General features: G+C 44.7%; 3 protein-coding genes and 1 long non-coding RNA gene across 6 annotated transcripts in view; 3 read left to right on the top strand and 1 right to left on the bottom strand.

Moving 5' to 3' along the window:
• Positions 1 to 203: 203 nt before the first annotated feature.
• LOC127600589 (carcinoembryonic antigen-related cell adhesion molecule 20-like) lies at positions 204 to 5,475 on the top strand. Its single transcript, XM_052065271.1, has 5 exons — positions 204 to 368; positions 462 to 791; positions 1,999 to 2,274; positions 2,493 to 2,738; positions 4,803 to 5,475. Exons 1-5 carry the CDS (start codon positions 317 to 319, stop codon positions 4,874 to 4,876), a joined length of 978 nt encoding a protein of 325 aa, XP_051921231.1. The 5' UTR covers positions 204 to 316; the 3' UTR covers positions 4,877 to 5,475.
• A 249-nt stretch (positions 5,476 to 5,724) lies between these two features.
• Positions 5,725 to 14,569, top strand: LOC127600454 (carcinoembryonic antigen-related cell adhesion molecule 5-like). 2 transcript variants are annotated; one of them, XM_052065016.1, is made up of 14 exons: positions 5,725 to 5,993; positions 6,669 to 7,001; positions 7,871 to 8,152; positions 8,300 to 8,563; positions 9,245 to 9,523; positions 9,619 to 9,888; positions 10,008 to 10,286; positions 10,368 to 10,634; positions 11,428 to 11,703; positions 12,152 to 12,406; positions 13,183 to 13,303; positions 13,454 to 13,485; positions 13,582 to 13,668; positions 14,495 to 14,569. In XM_052065016.1, the coding sequence occupies exons 1-13, from the start codon at positions 5,936 to 5,938 to the stop codon at positions 13,650 to 13,652; spliced, it is 2,787 nt and encodes a 928-aa protein (XP_051920976.1). In that variant the 5' UTR covers positions 5,725 to 5,935; the 3' UTR covers positions 13,653 to 13,668; positions 14,495 to 14,569. The 2 variants fall into 2 exon arrangements, with proteins under 2 accessions (XP_051920976.1, XP_051920975.1); XM_052065015.1 differs by lacking the exon at positions 14,495 to 14,569 and having other exon boundaries at positions 13,582 to 13,716.
• Positions 14,570 to 20,079: 5,510 nt separating this feature from the next.
• Positions 20,080 to 21,543, top strand: LOC127600695 (uncharacterized). Its single transcript, XR_007962399.1, has 3 exons — positions 20,080 to 20,223; positions 20,313 to 20,408; positions 21,415 to 21,543. It is a non-coding gene; the product is annotated as an uncharacterized LOC127600695 (long non-coding RNA).
• A 3,662-nt stretch (positions 21,544 to 25,205) lies between these two features.
• grik5 (glutamate receptor, ionotropic, kainate 5) overlaps positions 25,206 to 27,183 on the bottom strand; it is a 108,037-nt gene continuing 106,059 nt past the window's right edge. For both annotated transcript variants that reach the window (XM_052064974.1, XM_052064975.1), the window contains exon 20: positions 25,206 to 27,125. In XM_052064974.1, the coding sequence (XP_051920934.1) occupies positions 26,502 to 27,125 (624 nt within the window). In that variant the 3' untranslated portion in view covers positions 25,206 to 26,501. The remainder of the gene's footprint in view (positions 27,126 to 27,183) is intronic.

The raw sequence follows: 27,183 nt of genomic DNA, 5'->3' as shown, positions 1-27,183 counted from the left end.
AAGTCAACTTTGGGGAGTGTGTGTGTGGGAGGAGGGGGGGTATGAATGAAAGTCATTCCAACATTTTATGCCCCACTTCTACATAACGTGTGTCCAGTCAGACGTTGGTTGGGCGAGACGATTGATCAGACTTGTTGCTTATGTAACTTTGGTGGCGTTAATGGAGGTAATAATTAAGCGTGCTGAGTGTAGAACTTGTTGATATCAAGTTTTCTTTATTGCACATAATCTCCAAGCCACTCTTTCCATTTACTGCTCAAACTCTCCGGGCACAAGTGATACAATCATCGAAGAGGAGAGGAAAGAATCAAACGCGATGGCGTCCAATAGGCTTTGCCGGGCAGCCGTCTTTGCGCTGCTGTTTTCGGGTATGAGGAACGATGCTTTCAAACGGATCGACAGCCCGTAATGTTTTGGCCAATAGGGAATGGTGCGGATATTTATATTTTTTATTTTTGCAGGTGTTTGCCACGGAGCTGGAATAATCCCGGTCGACTGGCTGCGCGGGACGCCCGGACAGAGCGTGACCTTTGTCACGTCACTGACACCGACACCGACGTCGGAACCCTTTCTGGCGCTGACTTGGAGCTTCAACACGACCACCAGTGTGATAACTTCGACCAACGTGGATGTGGTGGGAGAAGGCTACGAGGGCAGGATCACCCTGGATAAAACCACCGGATCGCTGGTGCTGGGAAACCTGACGGAGGAAGACAGCGGAGAATACGAGTTACTGGTCATCCCGCTTGCCGGCCAGCCGATTTTGGGACATGTCAAATTGGAAGTGCTCAGTGAGTAGGACGAACTGACGTTATCGTAAGACTGAGCCGTGGGGAATCTGGCGAAACATCCCATTGGAAATATCGATTCGGTTACGTTGAAGAATCACATATTCAATAAAAATGGGAATATATCAATTCCAGTTTTATGCCAAATTTACCAGATTTTCATTACATTTTTAAAATAGTTACAGGCTTCGGATGTTGATCCTAATTAAAAGGGGATTTGGGTGAAAATACGGTATACCCAAAATGTCAACTTTACAGTTACCACCACCTACAGGACGGGAGTGGAACAGCATGCCTGCTGCAATTTTTTTGTATGTTTTTTAAATTGTTATACAGTGTATTTTTTAGATGGGCACGTTAAGTATTCGTGAAGTAGAGTACTCAGTTACCACCACCTACAGGACGGGAGTGCAACAGCATGCCTGCAGCAATTTTTAAAATTTTTTTAATTGTTATACAGTGTATTTTTTAGATGGGCACGTTAAGTATTCGTGAAGTAGAGTACTATGTGTGTATTTAATGGAGATTTACTTTGATTTTTTTTTTAATCCACAATTGTATTTATTTTTCACCCCCTATTTTTGGCCTGCTGAAATTAGCCTGTTGAGAAGCTTACGCCAGTGAGCAGCGGTCCATCCGATACCGCTGGGCCAATGGCGAGTTTTGATCACCATGACGACCAATGGGCGGCTGCACGTTGAGTTCCGAGTCCCCCAAAAATCAGCTGTGAACAAAGCAAATGTGAATCGTATGACAATATTTTCATTCATGTCGGCAGCACTTCATGCAGATCTGTGTCTGGGGTGCTTGCAGCAGAGCCCTTACCAAACACAAGTACCCGATGCGTCAACATCTTCGCAGGGCAATGACATCAGTAACGCTAATTTGATGCAACAGTTGTTTCCCAAAACGAATCTGCTCATCTATCAAAACTCAATGCAGCTCTGCTTACCTTTTTGCTGTTTGTCAGACAGTGTCGTCACTTGGAAATGGCGTCTCTTCGCCCAGCTCAAGGAATGGATAGAAACTCTTCTGTCAATTTTCCCCATGTACTGATGTCATAAATTGAACCAAATTCAATAGCCAGCAAAACAAAAACTGAAAAAAAATACTTGATGTGTTTTCAAAACTCGGACACCAAACTGTTTATATCCAAGCGATTCCAATTTCCATTTTCCATCGCATGACTGAATCTCCGTTTTGTGCACAGGCGTCGTGTCCATCCCGGCAATGGCCTGTCCCACGGAAAACTTGCTGGAAGGTCAAAGTTCCCTCAACCTGACCTGCGACGCTGTCGGCATGGTGACCAACAGAGCGTGGAAGATAAAAGGCAAGCCGCTGCTCCCCGGCGGCCGATTCGTGTTCTACGACGGCGGCCGAGTGCTGTCCGTCAGCCCCGTGCACAGGCAGGACACCGGAATCTTCCTGTGTAACGTCAGTAACGCCGTCAGCTTTGCCACAGCCAAATGCAAGCTGAAAGTCTTCTGTAAGTACTCCGCATCTTCGATCACGTCCGTGAAATGAAATCGGTCAAAAAAAAATCGCTCCACGATAGCCTGGTATGAGTTAGTATTAAGTTCTTGATGATTTACCTTCTTAATGAATTTCTTTTCAGAAAACCACGGCAGGTCATTTAACGAAGCGGCCAATCAAACAATACAGGAAATGATCCCGAATAACCTCCTCTCCGTCCTTTCTGCTTAGACGGGCCTGACGAACCCTTTATAGATCAGGATCCGGTGGCCGCTGAACTCGAGGACAGCGTCACGCTGCTCTGCTCGGCCGACTCACTGCCCAAGGCCAAGTTCAGCTGGAACTTCAAGCACACGGTCATGTCCGGGCCCGAGCACTACATCGAGGAAATGCGAAAGCGCGACCTGGGGAAGTACACTTGCACGGCGCGCAACGAAATCACCGGGTTGGAAGTCTCCGCCGTCCACACGTTGCGGGGTATTTGAGCTCTCTTTCTCACCGCTTCTTCGCCTTTCACGAAGAGCCACCCACCCCCGTTGGAGTCACGGCCGTTAAATGACGTCGAACGTTAAGATTCTGAGGCAAGACGGTGCTTTCAGTCTGCTCAAGCTAATGATGCTAGTGTTGCGCGACCATCTGTCTTTCTGTCGCTATCCGCCCATCATCCATGCATCCATCGACCTCTTGTCGCAACCGAGGTAATAAATCCATCCACAAATTTTAATCGTAGGTCCATTGACCCAATCCACCAATCTACTCCAGGCCATGATCTAATCCGCCCATCATCCATCCATTCATACATCCAGCTAGCCTGAGTTAAGATGTAATCAATCTTCCATCAGCACATCCATCGATCTACCATAGACTATTTTCACATCCATCTATCCATCCGTCCAGCCAGCCTGAGTTGGGATGTAATCAATTCATCTTTCCATCCAACCAGCTATCATCCATCCAACCATCTTCTCAAGGCTATTTTCACATCCATCCATCCGCCCGTCCAGCCAGCCTCAATTAGAATGTAATGAATCCACCTTTCCATTCAACCAGTTATCATCCATCCATCCATCCATTTACTCAAGGCTATTTTCACATCCATCTATCCATCCGTCTAGCCAGCCTGAGTTGGGATGTAATCAATTCATCTTTCCATCCAACCAGCTATCATTCACCAACCCATCCATCCATCCATCTACTCTAGGCTATTTTCACATCCATCCATCCACCCATCCAGACAGCCTCAATTAGAATGTAATGAATCCACCGTTCCATTCAACCAGTTATCATCCATCCATCCATCCATCCATCCATCCATCCATCCATCCATCCATCAATCTACTCAAGGCTATTTTCACATCCATCCATCCACCTGTCCAGCCAGCCTCAATTAGAATGTAATGAATCCACCTTTCCATTCAACCAGTTATCATCCATCCATCCATCCATTTACTCAAGGCTATTTTCACATCCATCTATCCATCCGTCTAGCCAGCCTGAGTTGGGATGTAATCAATTCATCTTTCCATCCAACCAGCTATCATTCACCAACCCATCCATCCATCCATCTACTCTAGGCTATTTTCACATCCATCCATCCACCCATCCAGACAGCCTCAATTAGAATGTAATGAATCCACCGTTCCATTCAACCAGTTATCATCCATCCATCCATCCATCCATCCATCCATCCATCCATCCATCCATCAATCTACTCAAGGCTATTTTCACATCCATCCATCCACCTGTCCAGCCAGCCTCAATTAGAATGTAATGAATCCACCTTTCCATTCAACCAGTTATCATCCATCCATCCATCATCCATCCATCCATCCATCCATCCATCTACTCAAGGCTATTTTCACATCCATCCATCCACCCGTCCAGCCAGCCTCAATTAGAATGTAATGAATCGACCTTTCCATTCAACCAGTTATCATCCATCCATCCATCCATCTACCCTAGGCTATTTTTACACACCCATCCATCTAGCCACCCATCCAGCCAGCCTGAGTTAGAATGTAATTAATCCACCTTGCCATCCAAACAGCTATCATCCATCAATACATCCATCCATCTAGTCTAGGCAATTTTCACATCCATCCATCCAAAATATGTCAGGGAATATCAAGGAAAATAGTAGAACTCTAGTACTTTCATCCAGTGTCGACGTGTCAGTTCATGTACCATGCTTCTATCCAACTCTTGGTGGTTCTGCTTCTCCACCCGCCGATCAGTCCACCCGCTATCCATCCATTCATCAATCCAGCTATGGTCCTAACGCATAAAGCGATACGGCTGTTGATTTTTGAGGCATTCAGCTGACATTGCGGTGGACCGCATGGCTTCGTTCAGATCCGGCAATACTTTAGGCATTTTGAAAATGGTTACGAATGACTCATCGTTGAACCAATGTTTCTTTCGGAAAACAAAAAGAGCAAACCAAATATTGGAAATATTGGGGTGTGGCTTAGCGAAAGATGACGAAGCTCAAGTAATGGGTGCAAAATGGCAACCGACTAACGTGTTTTTCTTCCTATGCAGACTCCTGTGCTCCCGTCAGAATATCCGTGGTGGTTTGCGCTGTCTTGACGTCACTGGGACTCATGCTGAGCTAAAAGACTGCGTCACTTTATTGCGATGCGTTTGTCGTATCTTCATATGAAGCTTGTCGACGCGCCCTCGGGCCCTCCCCCGTTGTTATTTCAGCCATTAGCGAAAGTGCCGTCCGACATCATCATAAAAAGGACATCGGGAGTTGTGACATTCTGTTGTAATATTTAACGACTTACAACTTTTAATTTGATTTTGTTTCAACCGCCGTTAATGCGAATTTATGTTTGTGTCACTTAGTCACCATTAAACGCATCAATCTCAAACTCGATTGACCTTACGGCCACGTTGACTTTGTTCTTTTATTATCCGCCCTGCGCCCAAAGTGTTGTGATAGAGCGATCATCATTTTGATGGCTTTCTGATAACGCCTTATCAAGTCCATAAATGTTGATCAAAAGCCATGTCGTGTATCAAGGTTGGTTGGTTGTTGTGTTCATCGCAAAGGACTTAACGCCTCCACGTTTCTTGCATAAATAATTTACGGCTTTGGGACATAAATGGCATTGAAAGTCGAATATGAAAACGTACTCTTTACGATGCTCTCCATAAATTAATAAATCTTTTCTTGCCATACTTGTTGTTACAGGCGATTGTTTTTTTTTTGGAAGTAATGAATCACTGGTGCACATAAATGAATTAATTCACGTGCATGGTTCAATTTGGAAATGGATCCAATACACGTGCATGGGGTGGATTCACTTCAGGTAAAGAGAAAACTATATATCGGGAGTTTACTTTGATATCATTCGGATGATTTTAGTTTCAAGCTAACAACAACGTCAATAAATTCATTTAAAAGCAAGAATTGTCGTTCTAAAGTCGTTTGCAGTGTGCCACCAATTTGCATTGAACCGTTGCCGCGAATGAACTCAATGACCGTCGTGCACCTGAATGCTTCATCTTACAACGCGTGGGATGAGTACATATTGGGGAAAAAAAAATGTACGGAGAGACTCAACGAGCGATTGAAGTTCAAGTAGATTCACGCTCCTCCCCTCCAACCGGCGTATTAACTGGAACTCCGCTCTGGGACTGCTTATTGATTACTGTAGCTTGCAAATATGATAACACGACTGCTGCCGCCGCCGCCGCTGCTGCTGCTGCTGGCGGCCCTCTCAGGTCAGCTCGGACTCTTGAAATAACAAAAATCGTGCATTGCAAGCTCTAGTTGACATTTTTTTTTAAATATCTCAAATGTTCATTTCGTATGCGTTGATTGTTAAGTCATTATAACGTGTGAATGCTATTCATACTTTATTGTATTTGTTAGAAAAGGCCGACAAAATGATGCTAATTTGGCACGTTTGGCGCATTTTAATGTGAATTAAATGTTATGTTCTGAATCCGTTCTAATGTTCTTTTGTTGCATTGTCATTTTTAAGTTGAAAAATTTGTTGCGATGATGAGATTATTGTCATTGTTGGATTTGTTCTCCTCCTCATGACTGTCGTTAGGATTTTAAATCTCTGATGTTATTGGAGGAATCGACAGTAGTTTTTGTCAAATTATTTTAGAATTATAAAATAATATTTTATATATTTTCACATAATTTTATTTTAAATATTTTATATAACATTTAAATATTATAACAAAATATTTTAGAATGTCACCGGTATCAGTACGCTGCACTGTACGGCATTATTATTTCAGGAAGTATGAATACATCGTTATCGTAATAGATTTTTATAAAAATATAAAAAATGTTTTGCATTGGAATCAAGTGCCCTACTGTAATTCCTTTTTTGAATAGTCAATTAAAAACATAATCATATGACAAATCAATTCCATCCTCAGGCTGCAGCCGTGCAGCCGGTGTGCTGCCCGACAGCCTGGTGGCAATCGCGGGAGAAACGGTGACGTTCGCCACAACAGTGATTCCGCCGGCGACGCCGTTCCTGGTGGTCACCTGGAGTATTACAGATGTCCACGGCACCCTCACGAATATCATAGCGTCCACGAGCGTCAACGTGACTACGCCAGAGTACCGGGACAGGATCACCCTCTTTCGCCACACGGGATCGCTGGAACTGAGGAACGTGAGCTTGAGAGACGCAGGAGATTTCACGTTGACTGTGATACCGGCCGGTGGAGCTCAGCAGAGAGGGAACTGTAAACTGGACGTCCATGGTACGTTGCGCTCAAGACACAGATTGGCTATTTTTTACATACGCTGAAGTGTTGCTGCTGTTTCTGGGAATTATGAACAGTTCCAAACTTTAAGTTGTGACAGTTAACGTTGCACAGTTAACCCTCGTAGTCCACCGTTTGCGATAAATGCAAAATTATGTCTTTGAATCAAAGGCAAAGGCATTCGGAAAAACGCGAGAGAGCTGAAATGTATGGGGTGGGGGGTTCTAAAATGGCCGAAAGTTCATGACGTCACCGGCTGATAATTCTCAGGCATTGCAGCAATAATAAAAAAGGTTTTGATTCCGTAATCTTCACAATTTACATATTTTGCACCATAGAGACCCATTATAATTCATATTTTTGAATGCATCGTAAACCTAATGTATAAACATGCATTTCACGCGATTTTTACGTCAATCGCTTTGTTTTCGCTTGGACAGACGTATGCATGCCACATTGTTGGGTTGAGGTCATTCCAATTGTGCAACTTTTAGGTGGCGCCAGAGGATCGCAAAATGAGTTTGCCTTTTTGCAGGAGGCTTCAAAGCAATGCATTTTACATGAACACGTCCGGTCGGGATTGTTAGTAGGGCTTGGTTGGGACCTCCAGACACAATTTTTTTTCCTTTTGCAAAAAATAAAGAATAAAAAATCCCAAAGAACTAATAAAAACTATATATATATATATATATATATATGGATAGCACAGATGCCTCTGAAGATTTTGAGTGTTTGAAAAAAAAAAAAGAATGTTTGTATAACACAACATACATCATTTCCAAAATTGTAAAACACGTAACTTAGGGTTTTTTTTGTTTCCAACGACCTAAGGGTTAAACTGTCATTTTCTTTTTTTTCATTCATAGAACGGATCACCGGCGTGGTTTTAATCCCGAGCGTCACAGATCTGTTAGAGTCCAACAACCCGGTCACGATGTCCTGCTCCGCCGCGGCCGGTTCCGGACTTTCTTTCCTCTGGCTGAACGGCAGTTCCGAGATCAAAGCCGGCGGCAGGGTTCGGATCACCGACGGCGGCTCCAAGCTGACCTTAACCAGCGTGATCCGCTACGACCACAGACCGTTCAGGTGTCACGTATTCAACGTGATCAGTAATGGCACCAGCGACCCGGTCAACCTCTTCATCAGCTGTGAGCGCCTCCGATTGCCGCCGGTGGCAAAAGTACTCCCAATCAGTATTTGAGTAGAAGTTCTAGATACCGCGTTGCTTTCCATCACCATCGGTGACCTTCATGTTGCGCCTCCTTTTGTCTCCACGCGACCCCCCTGCGCTGCAGATGGCCCCGAAAACATCCGTCTGACCACGTTCCCGTCACTGGAATACCACATGGAAGGGTCCAACATCAACCTGTCCTGCTCTGCTGGGTCTCGACCTCCTGCAATCTTCCTGTGGTTCTTGAATGGAGACCCGTTGCCCGCTTCTGGACCTGAGCTCAGACTGCAGAATGTTCTAGACAGTCAGAGCGGGAGCTACCGCTGTGAAGCCTTTAACAACAAGACAACAAAGTCCAAAACTCGCCGCTCGACTCTAACTATACTGGGTATGTGTACGATCAAAACCGGTTGACTCGGTTAGAGTATGCTGCAGTTTGAATTGTACGGCTGCTCACCAATTTGTCTTCTGGAAGCTGCAGGCAAGCGAATGATCATGTCGCCAATGAGCGAGAATTAGAATTGGAGTGGGCAAACTCCATTTTTGTCATCGAGCTAATTTAATTAAAGCAAACATTGAGGAAAATCACATCTGGCAGATGCATACGGCTCGCCCTTAGCAATTAGGTCAGAAGCTCGGTCATCCGTGACGGGCTCAGAGTCGAGCCGCTTCTCCTCAACGTCGAGAAGGAGAGGTGGCTCGGGCATCTGATTAGGATGCCTCCCTGGTGAAGTGTTCCGGGCATGTCCCACCGGTAAAAGACCCCGGGGATGACCCAGGACACGCTGGAGAGACTATGTCATCCAGCTGGCTTGGGAACGCCTCGGGATCCCCCGGAAGGTTCGAAAGAAGTGGCTAGGGAGAGGGAAGTCTGGGCTGACATGCAAAAGCTGTTGCCCCCGCGGCCCAACCCCCAGATACGCGGTAGACAATAGATGTCTGGATCTCGTACCGCTAGCAGACCCAAAGTATCTTGCGCTTTAGATCAGGTGCCAGTGCATCTGCATGTTCGTGAAAGTCAATGTTTATGAAATATTGTGATCCCTTTTATTTTTATCTTTGTTGACAGCACCGGTTTCCAGAGTGGAGGTCAAGACTAACGCCACAGAAATGTTTGAATTCAGTGGTCCAGTCCATCTGTCCTGCTCCTCAACCGGGACCTCGCCCTCATTCCGCTGGCTGAACGGTAGTTCCGAAGTTACAGAAAGCGAGAGAGTTCAGATCACGGGCGGCGGCTCCAAACTCACCGTCCTCAACGTGACCCGCTACGATCTGGGACCCTTTCGGTGTCACGTGTTCAACCTGATCAGCAACGGCACCAGCGGTCCGGTGATGCTGTCCGTCCACTGTGAGTCACAAATCGACTTCTCGCCGGCGCTATCGAAATAATGTTGACTTGACCGGAACGTCGCTAATCAGTGCTGATCATTTTACCCACGATAGTTGGACCGGAGAATATGAACCTGACGAGCTCGCCGTCGCAAGAAAACTACGACGAAGGTTCGGACGTCAGCCTCATCTGCTCGGTGGCCTCGGGCCCTCCGCCGCGACTCCGTTGGTTCCGAAACGGAGAGCTTTTGTCCTACGCTGGATCGCAGCTCAAGCTGCTGAACATTCATTTCCATCAGAGTGGAAACTACAGCTGTCAGGCCCTTAATGACAAAACAATGAAGAACGTGACTTCGGAGCCCGTGGCCATTTCTGTGAAAAGATGTAAGTTTGATCAAATTTACGGCAGAAATTTTGAATCCCAGGCAAGTGGTACGGAACCGAGTCGTCGCGTGCTGTGGAAGTGTCAGTAAAGCGGCTGTTTTTGTACCGCCGGTCTCCAGCGGAAATCTCCAACGTCGTGATCGCGGCCAGCAGCACGGACGTGGAAGAGCTCAGCGGCTCAGTCAGGCTGTCCTGTTCCTCGGCCGGTTCCTTCCCAAGGTTCGTTTGGCGGAACGGCAGCGGCGAGCTGGCGGCCGGCGACGGCGTCCAGATCGACGGCAAAGGCGCCGTGGTCACCATCCTGAACGTGAGCCGCTACGACGAGGGTCCCTACATCTGTCACGTTTTCAATAATTTCAGTAACGCCACCAGCCGACCCCTCAAACTCTCCATCAGCTGTGAGTCCGGTCAAGTTTTTGGCATGCCCGTTGATGTTTTTGAAAATGATAGTTTTGGTTTTTGCGTGTGTTTTGCCACAGATGGACCAGAAAGCATTCATTTAAAGCAATTTCCGTCAGGGGAATACTTTGCGAGAGGATCCAACATCAGCCTGTCCTGCTCAGCTGCATGCAGACCTTCGGCCCGGTTTGATTGGTTCTTCAATGGGGAGTCGCTGTCCCGCACGGGACCGGACCTCAATCTAGTTAATGTTTTGGAGAACCAGAGCGGGAACTACAGCTGCCGGGCCGTTAACATCAAAACTGCAAAATCTCAAATGACAAAGCCGTCGGCCATCTTTATTCAATGTAAGTCAGGATTTACTAAATGTGGGACAAATGTCATTTTGTTTTGTTGCTGGCATTAATACGCGAGCATCGTTGGCTGTCCAGTGCACATTTTTCGGACAAATTTTGCAACTATGTCGGTATCGCCACGTATCGTTTTCGACTCGGATATAGTCCTCATACGCAATCACAGGTATCAATATTTTGGCATGTCTAAATATGTCGATGCGGCCCGGTAGTCCAGTGGTTAGCATGTCGGCTTCACAGTGCAGAGGTACCGGGTTCGATTCCAGCTCCGGCCTCCCTGTGTGGAGTTTGCATGTTCTCCCCGGGCCTGCGTGGGTTTTCTCCGGGTGCCCCGGTTTCCTCCCACATTCCAAAAATATGCATGGCGGGCTGATTGAACACTCTAAAATTGTCCCTAGGTGTGAGTGTGAGTGCGAATGGTTGTTTGTCTCTGTGTGCCCTGCGATTGGCTGGCAACCGATTCAGGGTGTCCCCCGCCTACTGCCCGGAGACAGCTGGGATAGGCTCCAGCACCCCCCGCGACCCTAGTGAGGATCAAGCGGCTCGGAAGATGAATGAATGAATGAATGAATATTCGATTTGATATCAGTATATTGATGATGTTCCTTCAAAATATCATTTTGTAACATAATAAGGAAATTCTCCCGTGCTGCTACCACTTTAGCATGATTTGCACCACTAGCCCCGATTCCCTTTCTCCTTGGAGCTGCTTCTCAAAAATCAACTTTGCGTCGCTGCTTTCAACATGTGAACTGAAAGTTGCTGTTTTCATCATCATCATCCGCAGCACCGGTTTCCAACGTGGGCCTTACCTCCAACCTCACAGTCATGTTTGAGTTCAGCTCCGTCACGATGTCCTGCTCCTCTGGCGGCTCGGGACTTTCTTTCCGGTGGTCCAACGGCAGCTTGGAGGTCACGGCCGGTCATAGAGTTCATCTCACCGCCGGAGGCTCCACACTCACCGTAGTCAACGTGACGCGCTACGACCAAGGACCGTTCAGTTGCAACGTGTCCAACGGCGTCAGCGAGGCACTCAGCCGGCCGCTGCATCTTTTCATTCAGCGTGAGTTTGAAGTGGAGACTCGCCGACTCAGGTCTCCTGGCGTGACTTGGTCATTTCGGTTTGCTGTGCCACTTTTTATGGTGTGCCTGACTTGGCCACCAGGGGTCAGAATGAGATGGACAGAGAGTTCATTGAGATGTCTCAATTCCTCTCATCTCCTCAGTACGGCACTAATATCACTTGCTCTACACAGAGGATAAATCACATATGACTGCAAGTACTGTCATGCTGTCTTTCTACATGTGTTGCAACACCGCTACATAGATGCTATTTACTAGCGGACTGAAATCCTATTTGTTTGATGATTATCTTAATTCAACTGGGGATTACTACTACTTACAAAGTGCGGCTTATTGTCATAATAGGTGTTCATTTTGTTTCTGTTGGCATAACTGCCAGATGTTTCTTATTGAACTATATATATATTTTTTAATCTATTGATTGACAGATGGACCGGACAGCCTGACCATGGAGGGCCCAGACTCGGTTTACACTGGACGAAACGCAATGCTTCTCTGCTCTGCCTCGTCAGTACCGCCGGCGAGCTTCTCCTGGCTTTTTAACGGAAAGCCCACCGGCGTACGCACAGCCACATACGTCGTCGTTGCAAGTCGAAGTTCGGACGCAGGGAAGTATGTCTGCACAGCCCGGAATGCCATCACAGGACAGAGCGCAACAGGAAGCCACAAGCTAGCCGTTTTGGGTACGTGAGGTACAACCAAGTTCTGTTCCGTCTTTGGTGTTGTTCATTGAATTTATCTATAGGTGAATTCAATAAGCTGATGGGGAAAAATATATGCAGTATATACCACACCAGCATTGTTTTCTTCAATTCTGTGTTCATTTTAACGCTTACTACCAGGGAAGGTGTATCATGTGACCGATACAAAAAAGAAAATATGCAAGCTCTAAAAGCTTTTGTCGCTATTAAAAATGTTTAATACAAATAAAATAAATAAATAAAAATAAAAATGTGAGAAAAATATTATCAAGAAAAGATGCATGGCATCTTTTGGCTAGCTACCAGTGCTTGAATTTTTGTAGTCATCGTGACTGTTTATTTGTCCAACCAAGTGGACCTTTAGTTGTGTCAGCCATTTAAATTGAAGAAAAAAACAAAACAAAGGAACAATAGTGCTCTAATCATTATTTCCATTACTTTGGATAATTTAATAGCAGAAAATGTCATTGCAGTAGATCCAATTTAAAAGTGACACTCATAAACATTCAGCACACACCGGGAAATATTTGATGATTTTAATTGTTTATCATTTTGATTGTTACAGCTCAACATTAAAAAAAAAAAAAAATAATAATAATAAAATCACCTTTAAGAAATGTGCATTTTCCAAAAGAAAATTGAAATGATTTTGGACAAGGAATTTATGTACAAAACGGCCTAAATTATTGCTACGTATATATTTGCACTGTGCTTATCCTTTAAAAAAAATGCGCAACGAAGGTCCGTCTTTTTTCCAGCCTTGCCCGAATGCGACTGCTGGGCGGCCATCGGGGTCGCTGCCGCCATCGCGGTCGGCTGCTGCATTCTCAGCGTCATCCTGATCGGGTTGATCGTCTATGGGCTCAGAAGAAGGAAAAGGTGAATATCCTCATATTATTATGCAGAAAAGAAGACTCGAGGGGCTCGACTTTGGACCCGATATCGAGACTCAAAACTAGAGAGACAGGCAAAAATGTAGGTGGCGACTTTACTACTTAACCAAAATTTGAACCTCGTTTGACCTTACAGGCACAGCAGCAAATATCCAACGCTCAAAAGAGGTTAGTATTTATGTCTTATTTTGTCGAAAATTTGTTTTTTTTTTTTTGGCTACACACCCACTCCATCAATTAAGACAAAACTGTCTTCATTCCTAGGGAGAAAAAGTGTGAATGTGAAGCACTCCGATATGTATAGGATCTCAAATAGAACTCAGATCAACCATTAGGCTGCTATCTTTCAAGGTGAGTTTGAGAATTTTGTCCAAATCCGGATACAAAAGTTGATTTTTTAAAATTGTATTTTGTTTTTTAAATTATTTTTTTATTTTATTACTGTGCCCTGGCCGTTCCCACAGTGGCGCAGCCCTCCCTCTCTTAGAGCTGCTGCCTTGCGAAAGTTTGCAACAGTGGGTCTGACCTGCCGCCGTGCTGCGATACGGCACGCGCTGCGTCAAATATTACATTGGTCACAAAAATACAGCTCTTTGTGTTTTCCCACTCTCTGTCGCAGACACCGCAACGGCAGTTTCAAGAAGGCATCTATTTACAATATCTCCAAAATGTAATATTTGAATGTAATGTGGCAATATACTTATTTTTGCAAGAGTCTGTACAAAACTGTAAAATATTTGAACATAATACGGCATGCTGTTCTCTGTTGTGTACATATTGTATTTGTGACGATATGAAATGTTTATTACTCGAATGTTATTGTACTTTGCTAATCTCAGCCATGTCCAGGTGGCAATAAAATGATAATCAATGCAATATGTCTTCATTTTGTAATGTGTATGTGTGTGTGTGTGTGTATCTTTAAAGTCCCTAAAGCAGGTGAGAAGAGTGAGATATAAAAGGGATGACATGTATCAACTGTGGTGCTATTTATCTTTTATTTATCGTTATTAGGTTGGTTGGCAGGTTTTATTTGCTGTTATCCAGGTTTAAAAAGTAGTGGACCCCCCCCCCTCCCATTGAATAATATGGTGAGCGGTGTCACTGAGGTTAGAATGGTGACAAATTTTATGAGACTTGTTGTGTCCAACTAAATGGACTTTGTGATTGATAACAGACGGCCGCCCTGGAGCTCTTCTTGTCTCGCCATCGCAAAAGCATCACCCGACAACATTAAGAGGATACTCTGACCTGAGATCTTATCTGCTCTTATATTAATATTAAACTGATATTTTGACACAAAATCAATAATTAAACTTGAGGGTTCAAGCAGGTGATGCCAAGGACAAAATCAATTCATATCTTGATTACGGAAGGGGACGTGATCACTCCGAATCACATAAAATGTCATTGTCATGAAAATAAAAACATATATACCGGTAATCATTTCTATTGACAATAATCAATATTTTTTTATTGTGATTGGGTGGCAACCAGTTCAGGGTGTACCCGCATACAGCTGGGGCAGGCTCCAGCATGCCCGCGACCCTTATGATGATGAAGCGGTTTCAGATAATGGATGGGGGCGGCCCGGTAGTCCAGTGGTTAGCACGTCGTCTTCACAGTGCAGAGGTACCGGGTTCGATTCCAGCTCCGGCCTCCCTGGGTGGAGTTTGCATGTTCTCCCCGGGCCTGCGTGGGTTTTCTCCGGCTGCTCCGGTTTCCTCCCACATTCCAAAAACATGCGTGGCAGGCTGATTGAACACTCTAAATTGTCCCTAGGTGTGAGTGTGAGTGCGAATGGTTGTAAATGCTTTACTACACATGGTCATTTTTTCGGCTAAAAACACCTTACTATACATGGTCGTTTTTTTTCGTCTAAAAACGCCTTACTATACATGGTCGTTTTTTTTTTTGTTAAAACACCTTCCTATTCATGGTCGTTTTTTTCATCGAAAAATGCTTTACTATACATGGTCGTTTTTTTCGTCTAGAACCGCCTTACTACATTGTCGTTTTTCAGCTAAAAACGCCTTACTATACATGGTTGTTTTTTTCGTCTAAAAACGCCTTACTCTACGTGCTTGTTTTTTTCATCAAAAAACTGCCTTACTATACATGGTCGTTTTTTTCTTCGTCAAAAACACCTTACTATACATGGTCGTTTTTTTCGTCTAAAAATGCCTTACTATACATGGTGGTTTTTTTGTTCATCTAAAAACGCCTTACTATACATGGTCGTTTTTTTCGGCTAAAAACGCCTTACTATACATGGTTGTTTTTTTCGTCTAAAAACGCCTTACTATACATGGTCGTTTCTCAGCTAAAAACACCTTACTATACATGGTCGTTTTTTTTGTCTAAAAACGCCTTACTATACATGGTCGTTTTTTTCCTCGTCTAAAAACGCCTTACTATACATGGTCGTTTTTTTCGGCTAAAAACGCCTTACTATACATGGTCGTTTTTTTTCATCAAAAAACTGCCTTACTATACATGGTCGTTTTTTTCGTCTAAAAACGCCTTACTATACGTGCTTGTTTTTTTCGTCTAAAAACGCCTTACTATACATGGTCGTTTTTTTTCGTCTAGAACCGCCTTACTACATTGTCGTTTTTCAGCTAAAAACGCCTTACTATACATGGTCGGTTTTTTTTTTTTGTTAAAACGCCTTACTGTAAGAACTGTAAGAAAACAAGAATGGACAGTATGTTAGGAAAACAGATGGGATCTCGCTCCTGATTGGGATGGTGACAGGAAGGAGAGCAGGAGAAGAAAAGAGGACATGGAGAGCGCAACAATTTGATGGACAGAAAAATATCAGTCAAGAGTAAGCTGCATTCCAATTTGGACTTTGTGTTCACTGTTAAATAAAGTGCATTTTTCCAGCGTATGTGGAGTTACATGTAAGGTTCACAAATTATAACAATAAACATATTTATAATTTCGTTTTTGAGACTTTTTTTTTGTGGGCTCATGAAAGATGTGGCTTGGTTGAGGTTGAATTCAGGCTGATATCAGGAACCTGTTCTGGCCCAGCGTCGGGTCGGAGTAGGGCCAGATATGGTTTTAAAATGCGGCTCAGATCTGGGCCGAATGCGGCCCACATCATGGATGCCAGACGTGGGCCACTGCAGGACCGTCATTCATTGAGGTATGTTTGCCGTGTCTGCCCCAGAGCTGTGCCAGACCAATTTTTTGGGTTGTCGAGGACAGAGGCTCATTGTTACGCTGAGTCCACCTGTTGTTAAAAAAACTCATTATGTCATCCCAAGGCGCAGTTTCAGGCACCCCCCCCCTGTCCCCCCCTTGTGTATCACTTGATTCACGTGGCCCCATTTGCGATTCATTGGCCTGAAATTCCTTATGCTTGACTTATGCTCACAGAGGAAGCTTGAGTGTCTCCATCAAGTCTTTGATCGCCCTCCTGTCAAGGACCGAAACGGCTGACTACTGCTGCTCAAACAAACTCGACTTCGCCGAAAGCTCGTAAAACGGATGCGCAAACACTCGCAAAGCTCCTGAAATGTGACGTCGTCTGCATCACCTCCTATTTATTAACCAAAATAGCGGGGAAAAAAATAACTTGACATCTTGTGTCAGGCACGGTTACAATCGCTTTGGATTTTGCATTAGAGTTGGCTTTTATTTTGTTGTGAATTTTGTTTTTTAAATTCAGTGCGTTTTAATTACTTTTTCGAAAACGTTTGTTCGTTTTTATTTTGTCGAAAGCACTTCGTTTTAGGTTCGTTTTTGTTTGGTCATATTTCAAATAGTATTTGTCAAATGCAATTAGAAAAATAAAAGGTAGCGATAAAGTACAGTTAACTGCTTCCTCAAATAACTGTTTGCCGTCCCTTATTCTGTACCAATGTACAGCGATACCAAAGAAAAATACGATATTAACTGACAAAGATGAAAATGAAGGACATTTCGAGTTACTTTTGTAGCATTAGCTTTCTAAACATAAGTGAGTTGTAAAGAGGATTTTTGTCTTTGATTTCATGACTGAAAATTCTTTCTTTACATTTTTGTATTAGTTTGCGATTTTGTTCATTCTCGTGAACTGTAAAAACCCGTTTAAAAAAAACTTTGCTATTGGGTGAGCTGGAGTCTATCCCAGTGGACACACCCTTGATTGGTCGTCTGTCAATCACAGAGCACATGTCATGGAGGTTAGCAAGAAGTGTTCACACTCAGCTTCCCACCTCAAGGCAAATTCAGTTCTTCAGTGAATCGAACATGTACGTTGGAAGCCAGAAGTCGTGTAAACCAGGGGTCACCAACTCCGGTCCTCGAGGGCACCGATCCCTCTTCGCGAGATTTTTATGAGAAGGGGGTGGAGGGCTTGTTGAGCATAAAAGAGGAGGAAGCGAGCGGCCTCCTGTTGTTTGTTACTTGACGTGTCGCGTGGCCATGGACAGCAGGCTGCTGTGGAGTGCCTCCGTCGTCTTGATTCTAGCAGGTACACTTCCTCTTCAAATGCTCTCCTGACACCTTTCTTCTCCTTACATTGTCTAAATACATTTTTAAAACTTTTATGAACCTAAACATGGACTCAAGACTCAGTTGAGGTCTTGATTTGATTAATTGATTGATATCATGGAACGGCCATGATGCAATATATCTGGAGATTTAAGACATTTCTCATCTACGGGTTTATTTAAGAAAATTGTTGGTGAAAAATGTTTAGACTCAAACTAACCAGCTTCTGGCGTTCAACAATACAAAAATCATCCATCCATGTATCCATAGAAACCCACACAGGCATGGGTAGATTATGTCAACTCCACACAGGAAGACCATAGTCCCATTTTGGTGTTGCTAAGTACTGTATCTGTACTTGTAGTCATGCGCTTATCTGGTTACGTCAGGAGCATGCACGGCGCAGAACGTGCTCCCGCCGGGCCCGTTGAGCGGCGCTGTGTCCGGCAGCGTGACCTTCAGCACCTCCCTGCGACCTCCCGAGCTCCCCTTCCTCTCAGTCAGCTGGACCTTCAAAGGCACCAACGTCATCACCTCCACTGCCGACAAAGACCTGCCCGGGGACGGTTACGGCGACCGGATCAGCCTGGACCGGACCACCGGGAGCCTGCAGCTCAGGAGGCTGACGGCGGCAGACAGCGGGGAGTACGTGGTCACCGTCATACCGCAGGGGGAGAGCCAGAAACAGGGAAAGATCCTGCTCAACGTTTACGGTGGGTTGGACGTTGGGCGAAGAAAGCTTACGCCAACTTGACTGTGCCAATGCACTCTTGTCCAGGTTACGATATTTTTTCTTAAAAATATCGGAATACTGTATTGTATTATTGTATTTTTTCTCAAAATGAGGCAACTTTATTTAGGGGAAAAATACAACTTTAGTCTCGGAGGTCTTTGCCATTTCCTTTTGACAAATTACATCTATGCTTTTTGAAAGGTTACAACCTTTTTCCTTCTAAAAATATCACGATCGCACCATACCTGTCAACTTTTCGGAGCACCAACCTGTATAAAGTACCAAATAAATCCTTACAAAGAGCAAAAAATCCTTACATCATACCGAAGCATTTTATATGTCAAAATAACGGCAGAAAAAAACACGAAATTTTCAATGATTTTTATTGTAGACCAACATTTGAGTAGACTAGCACCATTCTGGGCAAACAAAAGCAAACGGAACGACCTGTTGGGGGACGGATTTGACTGCTGGGCAAGTTCGTCCTGCGTAAAGGGTCCTTGGACTCAAAAAGTTGGAGAGGCCCCGCCCCTTTAAAAGCATCATTTGCTGCGTTCCGCCAGTGCCGGTCTCGGATGTGACCGTGCGAGGTCCGACAACCACCCTGATCGAAGACCAGCACTCGGCCAGCGTCACGTGCGAGGCCTCGGGCTCGGTCAGCGTCCGAGCGTGGACCAAGGACGGGCGTCCCGTCCGTGCCGGGCCTACCGTCACCTTGTCTCCGGACAACGTGACCGTCTCCATTCAACCCGTCCGCAGCCACGATGGCGGCGTCTACCGCTGTCGCGTCAGCAACCCCATCAGCTCCGCCACGGCCGCCTTCAACCTCAACGTCAACTGTGAGTATGTCCCACCGCCTCCAACAATACCCCCCCAGGAAATTGTTTCTTCACGGAACTTTGCCTCACTTGATGCCCATCGATCACAGGACCAACCCTGCTTTTAAAAGCCAATTTGAAACCCGAACCCAAGTTTGAAACCCAACTCTGAAAAGATAACCCACGTTTAAAATCCTACCCTGAGTTTAAAATCCTATTTTGAAACCCTAAATCGAGTTTGAAAACCTAACCCTAGCTGAAAACCATAATCTGAAACCCGAACCTGTGAAAATCCACCTTTGAAACCCTAACCCGATTTGAAACCCTAAACCAAGTTTAAAAGCCTACTTTAAAACCCTAACACTAGTTTGAAACCCTACTTAGAAACCTGAAACCTCGTTCGAAAACTTAATTTGAAACCTAAACCCTGGTTTGAAAACCTACTTTGAAACCCTAACCCTAGTTTCAAACCCTACTTTTGAAACCCAACCCAAATCTAAAACCCTAATTTGAAACCCTAGCCCTCGTATTTTAAGGTTGCCTACCCCTGTCTTAGATTGTATAGCTGTAGCCGTTTTCGTGTCAATAGCGTGGGACAATAACATCTCTTCTTGTGATTTCGATCAGATGGACCGTATAACGTATCGATCGCGGGACCCTCGACGGCCCCACTGGGCCGCACGGTGACACTGCGTTGCTCGGCGCACTCTTTGCCGCCGGCCGACTTCAGCTGGGAATTTAACGGCACCAGCGTCAACGGCTCCTTGTATGTGGTCCAGCACCTGGATGAGCAAAGCGAGGGCAACTACACGTGTACGGCGAGAAATGCAGTGACTCGCCGTGAAAACTCCACCATTCTGTACCTGAGAGGTAGCAATCAATTTAAAGCAACTCTTGCAAAAATGTGTTATTTTCTTGCCTGACGCATGCCATTGTTGCTCTTTTGCGACGACATGAAGCGTCTTGTGTCACCACCTGCTGGTCGGTTTCAGTGATGCTGCTGAGTGCAACCAGCCTCAGGTGGTCTACTATGTAGTGTACTAGAAGATGACCAGGTGAGTTACAACTATAGCTGACTTCATTGTCCGATTTCAAACATTCACTTCCTCCACGCACCTAAAAAAATTTAAAAAATCGGCTGAAATATAACAAAGTACTAGAATGCTAAAGGTAAAGTTTTCTGCCTGTTAATCATGTCAGTATTATTGTTGCCATTAAGGGACATACATAATATACAAAGAAGACATTGACTACTAAACGCTTCAATAATATTTTTCATGAGGAGAAAGATAATAAACATTGCTTAAAGGGTCGCAACACCGCCGATGCCATTCGCTAGCCCGTCAATAGCGTTTTGTATTGAGTGTTAGCATTAAGCTAGCAGACTCTCTTAGGGCAAAGCTACGTGTGTTTGTGTTTGATGTGCAATTCTTTTACTTTTATGTATAATTTGACAATAACCTTCAACCGTGAGTGGCAAGTAAGTGCTTGAAGCAATATGGAATAGTAGGACTTGATAATTCAATCGTAGGTAGCGGTGCAAAACGACTCTGTGGCAGACAGATTTTTAGAAAGATTGCAGACAGCAAAAGACTTTCTCGGGTGTGTTGCGGCAAAATGAATAAATAATTAAAAAAAGATCTGCCTGCAAGCAATTAAAAAGAAAAAAAAATCAATTTTATAATTGTTTCTTTTAAACACGCCACCCACAGACGCAAATGGCATTGTTGTCTTTTAAGAATCGGAAGTAACACACCTGAGCAAAATACCATCGCATTAAATCAATTGACAGCAATTCAATGTTCCATTATCGACGTGGAGATCACATTGATTTGATTCACGTGGTGACCTGAAAGATGTACTTGATGGGACATAAAATCCATGGACGCATTCGCATCTGAAAAGATTGTCGTACAACATCGAGGCCAGGCTACTGTGAGGTCTCGAATTTAGCCTCAAAAAAACACAGTCAGGGTACGAATGCCTTTAAAAAAAATAGATTTCAATAAGATTGTCTGGGGTTTTTCTCTCTCTCTCTCTCTCTCTCTCTCTCTCTCCTAGAATCGATGAGTCGGCTTGGGATGGAGGATCTTTATTAAAAAGACTTTGCGGGAAGTGTTGCCATGGAGACAAAATTAGAGAATTTGAACAATCTACAATACTGCCAACATTGCATTTGGCTCAAGGATTCATATGTGCCACTGTGAATATCAGTTGCACCAACGCTGTACTTATTAATCTTGTCGAAAATAAATGTGCTTATTATGCACGCAAGAAAGATGTTTCCATATTTTTTTTTTGAAGGGGGGGGGGGGTTCTTACAACATTACGTACGTACACTTGTGCTGACATATTGGATGAGCTCCAGCACTTCTCAGACTTCAACCTTTGCGTAATTTCATTTAAAATATAGTAATAAAGTAACTAGCGGCAAGGCGAGCGATTGGTTAGCACGTTGGCCTCGCAGTGCAGAGGTGCAGGATTCGATTCCTGCTCAGGACATTCTGTGTGGAGTTTGCATGTGCTTCACCATACTCCGACTTAATCAACATTGTTTTGGAAATAGCTGCATATTTTTTATCCTCAAGGAGGAAAAAAAAGTTTTTATTACAATAAGTGAGTGCATTTCCAACACCTTATCCCGAATTACTGATTGTGTGGGTCATTCGCTTGAATAACTAGATAACAAACCTCAAATTGATGCATTTTCCCCCCCACACCTCGAGGAAAAGAGACTTTTATTACTATTAGTTGATGATTGTCAAAATTCAGTTGTTCATTTCTGCATGTCATTCGCTTGAATAAATTAACGCCACATTTCAAATAAACGAAGAATAACAGAACGGATTACGTTGCAGAAAACTATTTGCATAAAGGTCCCCGACTGCGCCAAATGCCACATGACATGCTTTTTTTCCCCCCCGTCAAGCCTTTTTACACCAGCGATTTACACGCGGGGTAACAAGCTGATTGGAAGCAAATGAAAGGCTTTGCATCACTGACCTGATTAGCTTGCTCGACACCTGTGGCTCTTTTAGCCAGCCAGAGAATGATTCAGCGGCACTTTTCCCTCAGGCGTCGAGGGGTTTAACAGCGGGGCCACTGCTGAGAAGAGCCTTTTAATAAACACGCCGTATTGCTACAGGTACTGTAGCGGTTGTCTTCACAAAACTCTCGTAATTGGGCGTCCAAGTGAGGGAGTCATTCAACCTAAAGCTGAAATGGAGGCGGCCTCTTTTGAATGACTCATTCTGGCATCAACAGGTGGCGGATTTACCACGAAGGAAACACAAACAATTGGCTGGGGCACCGAATACGAGATAAACGCATCACAAAAAGAGAACGTAAAAAAATCGACTTGTTTTATAAAGTAGAATCACCGTGTGGACGTTGCGTACTTGTGTTGGATGCGTGCCTTTAAAGGACGTGGCCTTGTGAGTGTCGTCATTAGCTGTAGCCAAGTGGGAGCGTAGTGTCTGTCTGTCAATGTCTTTCTGTCTCAAGGTACGGAATAAAATGTCCTTTGCCTCGCGTGCGGTTTAGATCTCAACTTGACCGCATAGTGTCGCTGTTGCACAAGTAAAAATACCAGAACGCGCGCGCTCATGCGTCACTCAACACTTCCTCTTTTCCCCCCCGTCTTTCACCAATTTCAATATATTTCTATTGAGTCAAATAATAATAATAATGATGATGATAATAATAATAATAATAATAATAATAGTTTTTTTTACTCCATCACAAGTAACAACTTGTGATAAGTGATTTCCCCACCCCAATAAATCATTACTTTTTTTTTAACTTTCAGCTTCCGGGCTTTTTACTGGAAAACAGTACAACTTGATTCATTCAGCCTGTGTATCTTATCTCCTTTTGTAACAATGAGGGGCAAGTTAAACCCTTCACTGCTTGGGGTGATATTTTTGTTTCACAAATGATTCAAGTTGTGCCACTTTTTATTCTAAATGATACTACCTGTACCACAAATACAGGGGGACCCTCTTCTCAGTGACAAGACGTGTGGCGCTGGCGTCGGTTTGAATGTTTTTATTCCAAAACAAGTTTGATCTGTCTATGAGATTTGCACAACAGGGTGACCGGACTCCTTCCTCCCTCCTGCCGCCATCACCCACACGCACAATAAAGATGCTCATGTTCAGCAACAGGAATAATAGCAACACTATAATCAGAATATTTATGACATTTTCTATAATTCATTTAGCACTAGTATAGAAATATGAAAAAAATAAACCCAGGTCCGTCTAAAAGAATGGAACAAAAACAAGAGTCCCACTGACCCCTGCTTTTTGCGTTCGCGGCCGCTTGAGACAACCTTTTAGTTTTGTGGCCCTCCCTTTCCGTTGATTTTCAGACCGAGACTGTAGTTCAAAGACACGATGTCTGATCTTATTGATAACCTCATAATGGTGTTTGTTTGAAGCAGGCACAGAAATGGAAAGAAAGAAAAAAAACCTACACAACGAACACAGTGTGGGCAAAATGCTCTTAGACACAACACGTTTGATTGCTGAGAGTTCCGGATAATGGTTTATTTTGTTGCTTTCCTTTTTTTTTAAACATCACCTGTTGCACTGAATGGTGTTTGGCTGATGCGTAGGACCGACATGATGTACTTAAAACGGTTAGCGAGTGGTGTACTCCCAATGAGTAAAACAGCACACAACGCACAGAATAGACGATTGTTGTAGTACCAACACTGACCTGCATTACGCAGCAGAGAGCCACATAGGGCATCCAAATTGAAGCAAAGAAGTGAAATTGTAGTATTAGTAGAAGAAGAGGAATAAAAGAAGCGAGGCTAACTGTTCGCGTATGTCAATTGCGGAGTCCGTGGCTCGGCTCAACTTAATGCTGACTGTAAGCAGAAGGTTTTGCGATTGTAAATACAAAACAGGCTTTTGTTGTGAGGATGGGGGAAAAAAAAGCTGAAATTTGGTGCAATTATCAGTATGTGTATACCCTCCCAAACCCCACTTGACAAAATCGCCCAGTGTCATTGGAAATTGCTCGGGGGGAAAAAAACGGTACTGGTGTTACAGCGTTAGCAACTTCAAAGACGGGACACAAACGAACACTGACGCCTAACAAGCGAGCCGGGAAATTTTACAACATCCAACAATTGCCTTCATTTAGTTTCCTCTGAGCAATCAGCTAGGAATAACTCGAGAGCTACTAAAAGGACTGAACTGAAAGACGAACCAGACATTGACGTTTCCACTGAACTCGACAGGACTGGACTTAAATGTTTTATCCATATTCATTCAAATATACCCAAAAGAGTTTCAAAGGGCTTCACATGCCCACAATTGACAAAAAATAGCGAGATCCTCTTGTCTTAGCGGTCAAGTGATTAAGGTTTAGGCGAATTTGGGGAAGATTTTGGAGGTCATTAAGGTGGTGAATAGACGTTCGGGGTTAAATGATAAGGGGGTGGGAGGGATCGGTCAGTCGGTGGTGAGGTGGTTTGGCCGAAAATCTTAGGGGTTAGGATGTGGATGTGTTTTCGGTGTTGAGAGACAAATTTAAAAGGGCTTTTGGTGATTAGTGTTTGTGATTTAGCATCGTAGTGCTCAGGTGGTTTAGGGTTTAAAGGTTGGTTCAGGTTAGGTTAGCAAGACTAAGACTAGGCGAGGTTAGCGTCTTTTGTCACATGTAAACCATTCATAGTTTTTTTTTTTTTTTGTAGCTGAACATTTCACCCCAATTTTTAAAAAAAAGGGTGACCGGCAGTCAATCCGGTGACCATGGCAACTGCACGTCTATTTAGCAAAAGAAGAAAAAAAAATGGACATTGACAGATGTAAAAAAAATATATAAATATAAAATGTCACCGCGAGTGAAAGTCAAGCCAAGCAAATGGATTTTCATGGTCTGGATTGGAGAAAAAGACGACGTTCTGCTTTGAACCATCGACCGAGTGTTCATGTCGGCGTCGCAAACTTTCAAGCGCATCGACCGCTTGAGTGTTTTGCTCGAAACGACAGCACCGCTTAACATTAATGACTTGCGATTTAAAAAAAAAAAAAAGAAAGAGAGAGAGAGAGTGGGAAAGAGATTGGCATTTTACCCAAGCCAAAACATGTATTTCCTCTCGGTCCCGTCATCGGTAAAAGCGCTCCGTTCAAAAAGCGGCCAGGCGAGGGGAGTAATTAGGCAATCAAAAGCTTGAGACCGTATTGACGAGGCTGTGTCGAGTCTATCATTCTGGCACAAGGCCTTCGTGCCGGACAGCCAAGTCTGTAGCTGCAGTCACAGCTTGCTGGCGCATTAACAAACCCCTTTAAAAAGATGCCCAGAATTAAAGGATCAGGACCCATTTAATCACAGAGAATAAACTCTTCACATTTTTTTTTACATATATTTTTTTCAAAGCTTCTTTCTGCCATACCTTCTATCTCCTGGGTATAACGAGGGACATTCATTTCCCACGTGAAAGCCTCCCGCAAGACTGTAATAGAAGGGTGCTGTGCTTCTGCGCACTTTGAATCCTCACACACACGAATTACGAAAAGGACGAACGACGGCGCAATTCTTTGCACAATGCTGACTTCCATTCATCCAAATCGCCACAAAGGGAGGGACACAAAACTCGCAAACACAATGAGGCCGCCGTCAGGTTTCTCGTCGTCGTAATCCACCGCAATTGTCACAGAAAGGTTTTTTCATTGAACTCCCACTTTGAACAAATGGTAACAAAAACAAGACCAAAAAAAGAAGAAAACATGTAATAATCCTTAGGAAGTCTTTTGGGTTGGTTTAAAACGGCATACAGGTACAACACGTCCTCCAGCGAGCGGGATTGTTTAGCTTCTGAGAAGTGTCTGCAAAGAAAAAAAAAAAAAAAGGAAAAATTGCCTCGCTCACGCAAAAGAAAGGAAAGAGTCAAAAGCAAGGTCTGGCCATGAGCTCTTGCTTCCGTTTTTGTCCAAATGGAAGTATTCAAAAGCGCATGCGAGGCAGGCTTCAAGATCACCCGGACAGTGGGTTCAAATTTCTGTGTTTCTGTATCCAGCTTGTATGTTTTTTTTTTTAATTCCTTGATCTACCCATCCTTTTTTTTAATTATGATCCCACCCCCTACCCCCACACTCCTCGTTTCCGGATCAAGCAGTACCTCAGTTCCACTCTTAGGCCTGGTCCCCCAGTAAGTCCGCTTTGTTCAGGTTCTGTTGAAGCGGCATGGGCCTGGCCGTGTGGTGCGGGGGACTGTGCAGCCGCCTGGGACTGGGACCCCCTCCGCCCTCGCTGTCCGTGTTGGAGGAAGACGGCGGCGGCGGCGGCGGGGCCAGCCGCGGCAGGGGCGCCGACGACGGCGGTATCCTCGTGATGGTCGAACCCAAACTGCTGTCCGATCTCAGGCTCTGGATGCGGCGGCACTCCTGGCAGATCCTCACGTGGCTGCAACTACGGCTGGGCAGCATCACCGGGGTGGGCGCCGGTGGAGGCGGGGTGGCGTTGGCTCCGAGGGGATCTTCGAGGAGCCGCTGGGGACCCGGGCCTAAATCGGGCGGCCCCGCGCCGCCTCCTCCGGCTCCGCCGGTGAGGGGGCCGGCTCCGCTGTAGAGTTTGCCGTTGCTCAGGCGCATCTCTCGGACCAGGCGCAAGGGCCGCGGGGCCCCCAGGGCGATGCGGTTGGGGTGGCGCAGTGCCGCCGCCGAGCTGCTGTGCGGGCGGCGGCGGCGAAGGCGGGCACTCTTCTTACAGGAAATGGCGTTTCGGAACTCGGTGATCATCTCCTGACAGACAGACACCTAAAAGGACACCCGGGAAGGGAGGCGAGGACGAGGGACGGGAAGGCGTGGTCAAGTC

This window comes from Hippocampus zosterae, chromosome 5, assembly GCF_025434085.1.
Source record: "Hippocampus zosterae strain Florida chromosome 5, ASM2543408v3, whole genome shotgun sequence".
Taxonomy (NCBI): Eukaryota; Metazoa; Chordata; class Actinopteri; order Syngnathiformes; family Syngnathidae; genus Hippocampus; species Hippocampus zosterae.
Note: the sequence above shows the minus strand (reverse complement) of the source record. Positions and strands in the feature narration are given on the sequence as shown.

Excerpts from the sequence above, each read along its gene's own strand:
- LOC127600589 (XM_052065271.1), top strand. The coding sequence starts at position 317 with ATGGCGTCCAATAGGCTTTGCCGGGCAGCCGTCTTTGCGCTGCTGTTT. Across the intron at positions 369-461 it reads CTTTGCGCTGCTGTTTTCGG|GTGTTTGCCACGGAGCTGGA; the intron begins GTATGAGGAACG and ends TTATTTTTGCAG. Across the intron at positions 2,739-4,802 it reads CGCCGTCCACACGTTGCGGG|ACTCCTGTGCTCCCGTCAGA; the intron begins GTATTTGAGCTC and ends CTTCCTATGCAG.
- LOC127600454 (XM_052065016.1), top strand. The coding sequence starts at position 5,936 with ATGATAACACGACTGCTGCCGCCGCCGCCGCTGCTGCTGCTGCTGGCG. Across the intron at positions 7,002-7,870 it reads CTGTAAACTGGACGTCCATG|AACGGATCACCGGCGTGGTT; the intron begins GTACGTTGCGCT and ends TTTCATTCATAG. Across the intron at positions 13,486-13,581 it reads ATATCCAACGCTCAAAAGAG|GGAGAAAAAGTGTGAATGTG; the intron begins GTTAGTATTTAT and ends CTTCATTCCTAG.